This window comes from Mastigoproctus giganteus, chromosome 9 (assembly GCF_048544385.1).
Source record: "Mastigoproctus giganteus isolate SK-2022 chromosome 9, ASM4854438v1, whole genome shotgun sequence".
In the NCBI taxonomy this organism is placed as follows: Eukaryota; Metazoa; Arthropoda; class Arachnida; order Uropygi; family Thelyphonidae; genus Mastigoproctus; species Mastigoproctus giganteus.
In genome coordinates, this window is record NC_143583.1 from 63,947,046 (window position 1) to 63,961,082 (window position 14,037).

General features: G+C 35.8%; 1 protein-coding gene across 1 annotated transcript in view; it reads left to right on the forward strand.

The window, feature by feature from the left end:
* Positions 1 to 14,037, forward strand: part of mgl (low-density lipoprotein receptor-related protein megalin) — a 1,043,262-nt gene that overhangs the window by 973,051 nt on the left and 56,174 nt on the right. Inside the window, exon 75 of the mRNA XM_090381453.1 lies at positions 8,103 to 8,225. Coding sequence (XP_090237579.1) covers positions 8,103 to 8,225 — 123 coding nt within the window. The remainder of the gene's footprint in view (positions 1 to 8,102; positions 8,226 to 14,037) is intronic.

Below are 14,037 nucleotides of genomic sequence, written 5' to 3' on the forward strand. Positions count from 1 at the left end.
ATTGTTAGAATTACAGAATTGTTAGAATAAACCTCCACATAAATTTAAGGCGAGTTTGTTCAAATTATTGGAGTGAGTGAGTGAGTGAGCCCTTTTCAATTTTTTTTTTTTTTTTTTTTTTTTTTACAGGCAGTGTAAGCATTTTTTCCTTGCATTATATTGCCAGTGTAATTGTACAATCCAACATGAGGTTCCCTGTGCAGTGCAGACTGGTTTGGTCACACCATGATTACTGGACACAGGTCTGTAATTTTAGGCAGTATGTGTATCTGTTGTAACAGGGGCAGTGAAGGGCAACAAGATTAATTAGAGGCACAAGAGTTACTCTTACCAAGAAAGACTTCAGTTCTGCAAATTGTACTGTCTGAAAAACTGATCGCCTGAAAGACCTGCTTGAAGTGTTTTAAGTATTTATATGGACTGTGAATAAACTTTTTCAGTCCTTACTATTTCTTAGATGACACATGGGACATAAAACTAGATTGAAAAAGGATAGTTCCATTTGATCTGCAAAAATTTGCTTTCAGCCCGAGAGTAACTCATTGTTGGAACAAAGTTGCACTTGGTTTTGTGGAAGTGGGTAGATTAAATAAATTTAAGAAAAGATTAGACAAATAATCCCCAATTTACAAAGGGAGATTGAAAGGTGACACAAGTAATTACAGACCTGTTAGTTTAACTTCTGTTCCTTGGAAAGTAATGGAGTCACTGGTTAGAGAAGCACTGCAGGATCATCTAAACAAGACTGCAGTTATAGTTCATACACAGCATGGATTTGTTAAGGGGAGATTTTTGTCTGACTAATTTGATTGGATACTATGATGTGGTCACAAAGGAACTGGATGCAAAAAATATTTTTGACATCATATACTTGGATTTTAGGAAAGCTTTTGATACTGTTGCACATGGAAGACTACTGTACAAGTTGGAGCAGTATGGCATTAAGGGCAAGCTGCTGCTATGGATAAAGGGATGGTGGGGTTATGGAGAAGACAGAGTGGTAATCAATGGTTTTGATTTGATTTGATTTGGTTTTTAATGGCGCATTGGCAGCTAAGGCCATAATGCGCCAAGGTAATCAATGGACACTGCTCTTCGTGGACTAATGTTATTAGTGGAGTCCCCATCCCATGGTTCAGTGTTGGGTTCATTGTTGTTTTCTGTATTTATCGGTGATATTGATGAAGGTATATGAGGCTTAATGTCCAAGTTTACAGATGATATGAAGATTGGTAGGGTTGTTAATGACAGTAAAGACAGTGCACTACTACAACAGGATCTAGAAAAGTTGAGCAGATGGGCTGAGAGGTGGTACCTGAAGTTTAACATTGGCAAATGCAAAGTACTGCATATGGGTAGCAGTAACCCCAGAGTAATATACCAACTAGGGCTTGCAAACCGGTTTTATAAACCGGTTAAATCCGGTTTTCATATTGAGTTGTTAAAACCGAAACCGAGCTTCTAAAACCGGATTCGAATATTTTTTTAGTTAGCCCTCGAATATAGTTTTTTGTTACGCACATTTTCTTTTGTTTGTTCGTTTATCTGGATCATTCAACTGCTTTATGTTTTAAACATGGGTTTTTTTTTTTTATTTTATTTTATTTTATGTTTAGGTACGAATCTCATGGGCAAGTGGCCCAAATCTAGGAGGGGTGCCTTTTATCTTCCCACCTGTATCTTTTGAAACTTGCCTCATTTAGACTCTTCATTCAGTGCTTGCGGGAGTGACGCATAGTATTGTGCCTTTGTTATCTTCAATATTTTTATTTAAAATTGCCGGTGATATAAATTCCTACTAATTAATATTTATTACTCTTAATATGTCTAAGATGAAATCAAATGTATGGAATTATTTTGCTCGAAAAAGCAAAGATGAAGCACAATGTTCGAAATGTCAGAAGATAATGAAGTCGTCTGGAGGATCTACATCATCTTTGATGTTGCATTTAAAGAAAATGCATCAGATTGACATTAAACAAGATAACAGTGTACCTTCCATAAAAATGGTAAGAACATTAGAAAACTTTATCGTTAAAAAATCTATGGAAGAAGAGATTTCAAAATTAGCTGCTTTAGATGGATTTTCTTTTAATTCAATTGCCAAGAGTGAGTTTATACAATCAAGCCTTCACCACCTTTAGAGAAATAAATACGATAAATTACCACCAGCCTCAGTGAATGGAATTAAAAATATGGTTCTGAATTATTATAAAACTAAGAAAGAACTCATTCAGCATTTCAAAAATTCATTGGTTTCGGGTGCACGGTATTCATTGACTCTAGACGAATATACGTCTATACAAAATAAAAGGTATATGAATATAAATGTGCATTCAAAAGACAATCATTGGTCGTTAGGTCTTATTGAGATTAATGGTTCACTTGATAGCAGAAGAACTGAGCAAATTGTGAATGGACACTTGAAGGAATTTGGTTAAAACTTGGATGAGGATATTGTTGCCTGCACCACCGATGGAGCAGCAATGATGATTAAGTTTGGCAGGAAAATTACACCTAATCATCAACAATGTATAGCCCATTGTATACATCTGTCAGTTATAGATGTACTTTATGGAAAAGCAATCAATTATGGTGCGACAGTCTCTGAGTCTCCCAACGACAATGAAGAAAAAAAATGAAAATAATGAAGGAAGTAGTGATGATGAAGAAGTTGAAGAAAGACAGCAAGGCATGCTTTATCAAACCGACTTTACCGATGAGCTCATTTATTTCTTCAATCCGATGGCCAATATTGCACAAACTATTAACAGTCAGAAAAATTTGCAAGCTTTTTCGAAAATTGCCTACCAAAAATGACATATTACAAAATTTTGTTAAAGCAAAATTTAATGGGAAAGAATATAAACTTATATTAGATTGCAAGACTAGATGGGATAGCACATTCTATATGATTGAGAGATTTTTGAAATTGAAAAATTGCATTCCAAATGCTCTATGTGCAGTACTGTCAACTGAAGCTGTGTCTGACGATGACTGGAAAACACTTGAATTGCTATGTGAAACTTTGCGACCAGTTGAAATTATTCTGAAGGCTATAACCTCAGAAGATACAGACTTACTTAAAGCAGAGTCTTCAATAGAATTTCTGCTTGCTAAGCTTGATACAGCAGAAACCCCATTTGCTTTAAAGTTAGCATTAGCATTAGCATTAGTAGAGGCATTTGATGCAAGAAAGCAAGCTTATGCAGCATCAGCCAAAAAAAAAAAAAAAAAAAACCCTTCCACTTCACCCCTCTGTTCATTCAAAATACCTGTCCAGCTGAGCCTTAAACTTATTTAGGCTATCAACCTCCACTACAAAGGATGGAAGTCTGTTCCACCAACCAACCACCCGCTGGCTAAGGGCAAATTTCCACACGTCTATCCTACATCTGTCTTTCCTCAATTTGAATTTATGCCCTCTCAGGTGATTATTCTGAGCTAGAGGAAGAATCCCATCAGCATTGAGCATGCTCAAACCATTCAAGGCTTTATACACCTCTATCAGATCACCTCGCTGGTGCCTAGTCTCCAGACACTGTAATTTGCAAAACTTAAGCCTTTCTTCGTAAGAACACCCCTTTGTTCCATTCACTAATCTTGTTGCCCTTCTCTGTACTCGTTCCAGCAGCTCTACATCCTTCTTGAAATGAGGCCTCCAGACCTGTATACAGTACTCTAGGTGTGGCCTGACCATTGCCTTATACAAGGGAATAATCACCTCCTTATCCCTGCTGGAAAACTTCCTGTATATCATTGACAATACTCCATGAGCTACTCTTGCAGCCCGTCTGCACTGCTCAGAGAACTTCATATCTGCCTGCACAACCACATCCAAGTCCCTTTCATTCTCTACCACTGTCAGTGTAGTACCACAGAGTTGATACGTTGCTCTGGGGGTTGCTGTTTCCCATGTGTAGTACTTTACATTTGTCAATGTTAAACTTCATTTGCCACCTCTCAGCCCATCTGCTCAACCTTTCCAGATCCTGTTGCAGCAGCATAGTGTCAGTAGTGTCCTTGACAACCCTGCCAACCTTCGTATCGTCTGCAAACTTGGACATTAAGCTTGATATACCATCATCAATATCATTTATAAATACAGAAAACAATAATGGACCCAACACTGAACCCTGAGGGACTCCACTAATAACATTAGTCCACGATGAGCAGTGTCCATTGATTACCACTCTCTGTCTTCTCCCCCTCAACCACCCCTTTATCCATAGCAGCAATTTGCCTCCAATGTCACACTGCTACAATTTGTGTAGCAGTCTTCCATGTGCAACAGTATCAAAAGCCTTTCTAAGATCCAAGTATATAATATCAAAGCTATTCCCTTCATCCAGTTCTTTTGTGACTGCATCATAGTATCCAATCAAATTGGTCAGGCAAGACTTCCCCTTAACAAAACCATGCTGTGTCCGAGCTATAACTGAAGTCTTGTCTAAATGATCCTGCAGTGCTTCTTTAACCAGTGCCTCCATTAATTTTCCTGGAACAGAAGTTAAGCTCACAGGTCTATAATTACTTGTGTCAGCCTTTGATCCTCCTTTGTGAATTGGGGTCACATTTGCACATTTCCAGTCTATGGGTACCTCCCCTGAGTCCAAGGAAGCTCTCATAATTATGGCTAAGGGTTTGCTTACTTCCTTTGCTGCCTCCTTTAATATAACTGGATAGATCCCATCCACCCCAGGTGCCTTTCTTGTGTTTATCTTCAACAGTTTCTCCTCCACTTTACTCCCAGTTATTTCAAGATTCTGTAGCTTACTGCTAGAGTTGAATACACCTCTGGCATTCCCCTCGCTGAATAACTCCTCATGTGTGAATGTCGATGCAAAATATTCATTTAGTTTGTTAGCTACCTGAGCAGGATCATCAACAGTTGACCCATCAATATCAAGTGGACCAATCTGATTCATCCCCTTCCTTCTAGAGTTTACATAAGTAAAGAACTCTTTACTGTTTTTCTTTGCATCCCTTGCCAAGGATTTCTCGTAATCTGCCTTCGCCTGCCTAACCTCCTTTGTAACTTGGTTGCATATCAACTTGTATCTATCATAGGCTTCTGTGTCATGTGTTAATTTGTAAGTATCCCATGCATTTTTCTTCTCTGCCATATGCCTCATTAGTTCATCTGACATCCATTTTGGCCTAAACCTTGAACAATATTTCTTAGTTGGTATGTAAAGCCTAGTAGCTTCCAAGATAAGTTCTTTGAATGCTTCCCATTTTGAATTTGCTGTTTGTAACATCATCAGTTGGTCCCACTGTAAAGAATTTAAATACTGTCTCAGTCCATCGTAGTCACCTTTACGGAAGCAATAACCCTTCCCAAAACCCCTAATGGTAGTTACCTCTTTGAGTAAATCCCACTTCAGCACACTGTGATCACTGCCACCTAGTGGTTCATTTATCTGCAGATTCTTAATGCATGAAGAATCACTGCTGATAATCAAATCAAGAGTATTACTCCCTCTAGTTGCCTCCCGAACATGCTGATGTAGAAAACAATCATCCAATAAATCCACAAAAGCCCTGCTAGTGTGTGAGTGACCAGCCCCCAAATTCCAGTCAATATCTGGGAAATTAAAATCTCCCATTATAAGACTCTCTGATTTACTGGCCCACTCTATTTCCCTGTACAGTTTCTTATTATACTCATCAGAGTCATTAGGCCTATAGCACACTCCTACTCTCAATTTTGATTTCCCAATGCTTATGTCACACCAAACTGACTCAACACTGCACTGTCCAGCGATGTCGACTGGCTTCACTTCCTTGGTTTTTATGTTTCTTAACTAATCCTTCCTATCCTGTCTATCCTTTCTGTAGACGTTGTACTCCCCAAATTCCAGTTCTGCATCCCTTATATCTGTGTGACACCACGTCTCTGATATCCCAACAATATCTGCCTTTGATGTTTTGAGCACCAAAAAAAAGTTTCACCAGAGCCTTTTGCAGCGTTACAATGCAAGACGAAATTGCCAAACTGTGGCTTTGCTGAGCTATCTACACAACCCCAAAAAGTTTAGGAAAGAAGATTCAGGTTGAAGAACTTTTGATTTTCCAAGTAAGCAAGTTTTGAAAAAGCATGCTGAAGAGATTTATCAGAGATTATTTGCAAAACATTCCGAAGGAGTCTTAGCGTTGAATGAAGAAACTGAAAATAAACGAACTGTTCTTTTAGAAGAAAACAAAGACTCATCTAGTTCCGATGTCGGAGATACACTCATGCGAGAGTATGATAGTGATTATTAGTGATGTAGTGATTATTAGAGAGTATGATATGAAAGAGATTAACTGAAGAGCCTTCAAAATATCAGACTGAATTGGAAATCAGCAAAGAATTTAAAATTTCGGAGGCAACTAGCAGCAGAAGTGAAAAGCTGGAGAAAGTTTATAGAGCACTGCTGACCATTAAACCAACAAGTGTCCAATCTGAGAGAGTGTTTTCGATCACTGGTCTCTTTAACACAAAAATAAGGTCAAGTCTATCAGGAAAAATGCTTAATATACTGTGTTTTTTAAAGGGCCATTTTCAGAAAAAAGCTGAGCAATAAATAGTAAAGTAATTTCCCCAAGCTGTTTATTTTTATTTATTTATTATTATTATTATAGGGCTTATTATTTTTTTGTATAATCTCAAGCTGGTTACCTTTTTGGAGCATTTTAATTTTTTTATTTTTTTTACTATAAGAGGTGATAGATTTGTTTAAAAGATTTGATTACGATTTGTACAATCTACCCAAGATAAAATAAATACTTGTGTTATAAGCTTTTAATTATTTTCCCTAAGTCTGAGAAAATCGGTTTTAAAACCGGTTTTAAGAATAAACTTCGGTTAAACTCGGTTTTGAAATTTCTCGGTTTTATGCAAGCCCTAATACCAACTGTGCAGTACTACACTCAGTGTAGTGGAGAATGAAAAAGACCTGGAGGTAATTGTGCAGTCAGATATAAAGTTTTCTAAGCATTGCAGACAGCCTTCCAGAGTAGCTCATGGGGTCTTGTCAATGATATAGAGGAAATTTGCTAGCAGGGATAAGGACATAAGGCAATGGTCAGGCCACATCTTGAATGCTGCATACTGGTCTGGAGGCCTCATTTTAGGAAAGATGTAGAGCTGCTAGCAAGAGGACAGAACAGCAACAAGATTAGTGAGTGGAACAAAGAGTTGCTTTGTTACCAAGAAAGGCTTAAGTATTGCAAATTACAGTTTTTGGAGACTAGGCACCTGTGAGGTGGTCTGATTGAGTTGTATAAGCCCTTGAATTGTTTGAGTAAGCCCAATGCTGATGGGATTCTTCCTCTTGCTCTAATTCAACACCAGTTGGGGTGTAAATTCAAATTGAGGAAAGACAGTTGTAGAATAGTTGGAGGAAATTTGCCTTTAGCCAGCAGGTGGCTGATTGCAAGAACAAATTTCCATCTGTCATTATGGAAGTTCACAGCTTAAATAAATTCAAGGCTGAACTAGACAAGCTTTTGAAGTGAAAGGATGGGTGAAATGGAAGGGCTTTTTTTTTTTGTTTTTTTTTTTGGCTGATGCTATATAAGCTTTGCTTTCTTGCATCTTATGCCTCTGCTAATGCTAATATTATAAAAGATGGACAAATGATATCGGTACAGTTTTTTTTTTTTTGTTGTTGTTGTTGTTGCTGTATAAGTTTGCTTCGTTGCATAAATTACCAACGCTTATACCAATTTGGATTTTATTTCAGCTTATTAATAATTTTTTTGTATTATTATACTGGGTATAAAGCCATTAATGTTATACTGGGCTGTTGGCATAGTGTCAAATATTGTATGACAAATCCAGTGAATCAGTAAATCCATATATGTTCTTCTAGGTTAAGGAACCCATTTAATTTTAAATTTAGCTGTAGAAGTGCATTTCTGTGTGAGTTGTAAATTTACTTGATAAATTTATTTTGATTCAGTCATAGTATTTTGTGTATTGGCATGTTTATTTTAAATATTAATATGATAAAATTGACATGATTAATGTAAATATTACAAATTTCACTAACAGTATTATACATCAGTTAATTCTTTATTGAACATTTTATTTTATTTTTAATGTCTCCACTTAGTACGTAACCGTTGTCCACAAACATCATGTTCCCATCTTTGCCTTCTTATCCCTGGAGGGTATCGTTGTGCTTGTCCTGATGGAGCAGATCTTCAGGGAAGTAGTTTAGCTTCATGTAATGCAGGTAATAACCTGAAAACTTTAGAAATAAAAATATTTACAAACAATATTATTTGAAAAAAAAACCCTTTATTGTGAAATTTTATTTATTAGTGATTTGCAGTGCATATTAAAATTCAAGTATTTTGTTTTACTGGTTTAGTTGCAGGGCTGGATCATATTTACACACCTGACTGTCACAATTTTTATACTTATTTTACAGTCTGAGTATAGGGGTTTGATGATGATGTAAGGGATTTTCAAATATGTATAAAATTAAGATAAAAACAAATAAAATACATGTCCATAGCATGGCCAGCCAGTAGAGTGAAAGTAAAAATAAACCACGCATAAAACCATACAAAAGGGGGGGAGAAGAGAAAAAGTATTGCAGAAAGAATGCTCATAAAATAATTTAGAAAAGCTGAAATATACAATATCAAATAATAAAAATATTCTAGAAAAAGCCAATTAAATGAAATTTAGCAGCATTTCTCTGATGGTGCCAGGTCCAAATTATGTGAAATAGAAAAAGGAGATGAAAAATATCTACAACACTGGACCAACAAAACTAAATAAAATAAATAGACTGACTATTATGTCCCATCTCAACAGCAACAAGATTAATTAATTAATTCTGGTTTAGCAGTGACTTCATAAGTGGTATAGTGTTGCCATGTGAGTGCTAGGTTCTGTTCTATTATATTTTTCACCGCATAAGGGCCACCATTATTCAAATCCATTACATCCACTGATCGATCAGTGTATCTGTTTGTGTATGCATGGATTTGTCTAATGTTCGAAATGCAGTGATTCCTTGACCATTACTGGCCTTGTGGTTCTCTGTCGAGATGGAGCATTAATCAGTGTTGAGCCGTGAATATTTTTGCTGTGTAAATTTGATCCGTCATGGAAGTGGTGGTGTCTGGCAGAGGTGTTTTCCACGCTCACACCATTAGTCTGTGCCAAGCACTCACTAGTAGTGTGATTAGAGCATTTTTCATGACTGGTATGATATCTCGAGTTCTAACGTTTTAGAATTTTTGAATAGTATGATGTCACAGTCATACTTCCTGCAGTTACTACTGTAGTACAAAAGCTCTTTTATTTCTTAATCAATATATACAAATCAAAATACAGCAGACTCTCAATTTACCAGGATCGCATTAATCAGGATACTTCAAGACTCCAAATAAAAAAAATCAGCCAGAAATCATAAAATTAGTAATAACTAGAAAAGGTATAAACAGATGTTTTGCAATTCATAAATAAGAGACAAGAAATGGCGTTATATGTCATCATTGGGAGATTAATGTACCTATTATCCTGCAACCCCTGCTGTCTTCACACCAATCGCTCAAAAAAAAAAAAAAAACGTGTTTAGTTTGTTTTAGTGCGTCGCGTCGATTGTTGTGTTCCATCGCACCGCAAACAGACAACTTTTGTTTTGTTATATCGTTATGTTGAAATTTTTTTTATAGTAAATATTTTTTTTTTATTTAGATATCACAAAAATGATGAGTAAATACAAAAGAATTGTGCTTTCAATTAAACAAAAACTAGAAATTATTCAGAAGTTTGAAAACGGTGCATCCGTTAAATCTTTAATGAACCATTATAATGTTGGTGATCAAACTATATGTGACATCGTAATAAATAAGGGGACTCATTGGATTGGACACACAAGTAGTGCGTGGTAAGTTTTTTTCGTTTTTTATCTATCACCATATTTTTTACGTAGTTTGCTGAACATTTTTTGATACAGTAAGTCCCTGATTTATGTAACTTCAGACTTATGTAAATTTTTTTCACTCTATTTTTTTTTTTTAAGGATTGTAAAATTTAAAACAGTAAAAAAAATATATAATAAGCAATCAATAACAACAGTCACGGCACGCACAAATTGCACAAGTGAGATATGGAGCAACAAGCTTAAAAATAGGAATGAAGAGAAGATTCTGAAAATTTACTTATGTTTTTTATATGATTGAAGGTTTCATGGAAGGGGAAACACATTTCATCATAATAACATAAAACCCACAGAATTCCAGCTGTCAGTTTATTGCAAATGCAATAAGATCGAGTTTACTACCCGTTTATAATGAATTGCATTAACAGAAAAGCCCAATAACCCAGAAAGTGCAAATTGTTTTTATTATTTTATGGTTGTGACCTCCAGAAATGTGCTTTAGTAAAATGTGAGCTCTCGTGGGGTGATAATAGTGAGTTTTTGCCTTAACCCTGTGAAGTTCTTTACAGAAAATTTCATTTTGACCATTATCATGGTGCCGACTAAGAGAATAAGTGACAGTGGTACCAGTAAATCTACCAAGAAAAGGAAAGCGATCAAGTTGGATCAGAAAATTAAAATAAGGATGTATGAAAATGGTCAAACATTAACAAGTATCGCATGGAATTTAGATTTCTCACTGTCAACAGTGAACACAATAATAAAGGGTAAAGACAGAATACGAGAAGCGGTGAGGGGATCGGCACCAATGAAGTCAACTCTAATAACCAAGGCTACAGAAATACATATCAGTTTTTACAGTACAATAACATGCGTTTTTTTTTTTCCTTTTGTTTAATTGCAACGTGTTTAATTGTCAAAGATCGCTTAGCTTCAGCATGCTAATCACAATGGTTTCATGAATATTTCTGGCTTTTTTAATTGAAAAGGGAATTTCACTTGATTTTAAAGATAAACTGTCTTCTACAAAATCTCTAAAATCATTAATTTTTATTTCATATTTTATTAGTAAACTTAAATTTCTTATTTGTTTTTCATACCTCTTGCCATGGAGATGAAATTTCTTTCATATTCCACAATTTTGGGTAACATATGTTTAAAATTTATTTCTGATAATGGATATCATTATTTTCTTTATTTAATTTAAGATTACTCTGTTGCATTAATAACCTATCCTTTAAGGATAAAACAGTGCAGTTTAATAACTTGTCACAGAGTAATTTTTTAAATGTGTTCTTACTTTCGATTTTGATTCCTTCAAATTCTTTTGACTTCGACATGTTGTCAATTTTAGCTTCATAATTTCCTTCAGAATTTTTCAAATTAGCAATAGCCTTGATAGTTCTAATAATTAATTTATCTGCTTTTACTATAGTGATTCTGCGACTTTGTAAACCTTCTGAAAGGTAAGAGAGCTGCTGCAGGATGTCAATCATTAGTGCTAAATTGTTAAGAAATTCCAGATTTAAAAGTCAGTTAATAATTCTGATTTTAACTTCTGATTCAAAATGTTTGCACAAAGCAGGATAATACTGCAATTACATCCGCAAGCTACAAGATGCCCATTGTGGCCCTAACACACGACCAATCCTTATAATTTCCACTTCAAGTTCTTTAACAATCATCCTTGGCGTCTCCGTGGCCAGGTGGGAAGGAGCAGCAGTGCGTAGCACACGCTTCTTGATTAGACCGGGGTTCGAGCCCGTCACCACCAAATACGGAGGATGCGGGAAGGTCAGGGAATGACCACCGCATATCCCGGAGCAATATGGCCTTAGTTGCTAATGCTCCTAAAAACCAAATAACAAATAACAACAAACAAACAATCATCCTTAAATTGCCCTGGTTTTTTGGAGTATGCCATTATATTTTAGAACATTTTTTTCACAGTGAAGGCCTTGATGCAGTTTCAAAATCCTGCCAACATTTCATTTCGGAAAGTTTATTTAATATCTTAGTTGCTCTCAACCCCCCCCCCCCTCAATGTCGCTACTGTCACTTTGAATACTGTGAAAAATGTCAGAATCACTCAGATATTCAGATACTGTGACCATGTAAACTTAGACAGGAGAAATTTATTGAAAAGCGTGGATCACTCACTTCAACAAAAAACAGATGACTGCTTTCCAGAGTAAAGGGGAACCACAACACAGATTGATCAGAGGCTATTACTGTGCCTCGAATATGCCTTAATCTTCTGACTGGCTATGGAAAGCATATTGTCTAGCGCAACTTCTCGGTAGGCAGCTGCATTGGTTTTATGGGCACCACTAACATTACAGAACGGTACTCCTTTTAACCCTTAATGTGTGCTTTCTAATTGAATAAAGGCCAGAGGTGGGAACAATACGTACAAAGTTATGTCTCTCGTAATCCATTCGTTATATGAAAATTTTCTTTGTTCTGCAGAAACTATTTTAAATGTAATTACCAAGCAGAATTCAAAAAAATTTGCTATAAAGAAGTTCATAAAACAGTGGTCTGACTGTAATTAAATAAATCAAAAATGAAGCAATTTTAAAACACATAACTGTTTGATTGTGCCATTAAAATGCTGGGGTTGGGGTCCAGTTCGCCCCACCGCAGTTCCAACTCTGGATACTCAATAATTGAATTCAGGATTTCATTTGTAAAATACATGATTGATTGTTTCAACAATGGTCTCGCAAAATTTAAAAAAAAAATAACAGTGGACTCGCAAGAGTCCACTGTAGCTCACCACTGGACATAATGGTCAGTCTGTTTATTTTATTTTTATTTAGTTTTGTTGGTCCAGTGTTATAGATATTTTTTGTCTCCTCTTCTCTTTCAGTGGTATTTCACATAATTTGGACTTGGTGCCATAGGGATGCCAATAAATTTTTTAATTGACTTTTTCTAAAATATTTTTATTATTTGATATTGTATATTCATCTATATTTTGGCTTTTCTAAATTATTTTATGAATGTTCTTCCTGCAATACTCTTTCTCTTCCCTCCCCCTTTCATTTGGTTTTATGTATGGTTTATTTTTACTTTCGCTCTACTGGTTGGCTATGCTACTGGCATCTATTTTATTTGTTTTTATCTTAATTTATTATTAGCAGCATGCAGTGGAACATGCATTAATGCTGTCACTGATGTTTGCAATATTAATTTTCTTTTCTTCTTTTTTTCTTTTCTTTTCATGATTAGTTAAAGTTTTCATTCTATATATATTGGAATTATGTCTAATGACAATTAGATTTAAATATTAAAGTTTTAAATAGCATAAATGAGGATCCATACCAGGGCTAGATTTATATATAACTAGCAGGTTGGTTGGGGTCACTACAAACCTGATACTCCAAAATAGAACCATAATTTAAAAAGTAATAATGCATAAATAAGTTAAGTACATATATATACACACATCTTTCAAGTTGTGTATATATATATATACAACTTTTTCCTGTTCCCCTTCTTGAACAACGGGATGATCAAACCTTCTTTCCAGTCCTTCGGCACCTATCTCTCATCCCAGACCTTATGGAACAGTCTGTATGTCCATGCTATCCCTGCCTCACCTGTAGCCTTCAGCATCTCTCCATTTATCTCATCCATACCAGCAGACTTACCTGTCCTGATGTTTTTCCATGCCTGCACTACATCATTCCACATCAAGTCTGTCTGCTCTCTCTCCGTATCTTCCCTTCCATCCCCTCTTCTATGATCAACCTGCCTTTGTCCCTTTTGCTGGCTGTCCTGCACGTTCTTTCAAAATACTTCTTCCATGTTTCTTTTATCTCTTCATCCCTGGTTATTAGGTTCTCATTCTCATCCATCAAGTATTTGCTCTGTTCACCATCTCTTCTTCTATTCCTCACCATACCATACAGCATCTTTTTATTACCATCGATATCATGTAGAGTTTCACTCCTTTCTTCCAACCACAGTCTTCTCTCCTCTTTAAGTATCCTCTTAGCCTCTCTATTCAAGGTTCATATATCTCTCTTTATTCTCATCATTTCTGTTCTGAAAGTAGGTCCTGAATGCATTATTCTTGATTTTCACAGCCTCTCTTGTCCTATCATTCCACCATGGGGTTTCTTTTCATCTCCTACTATTG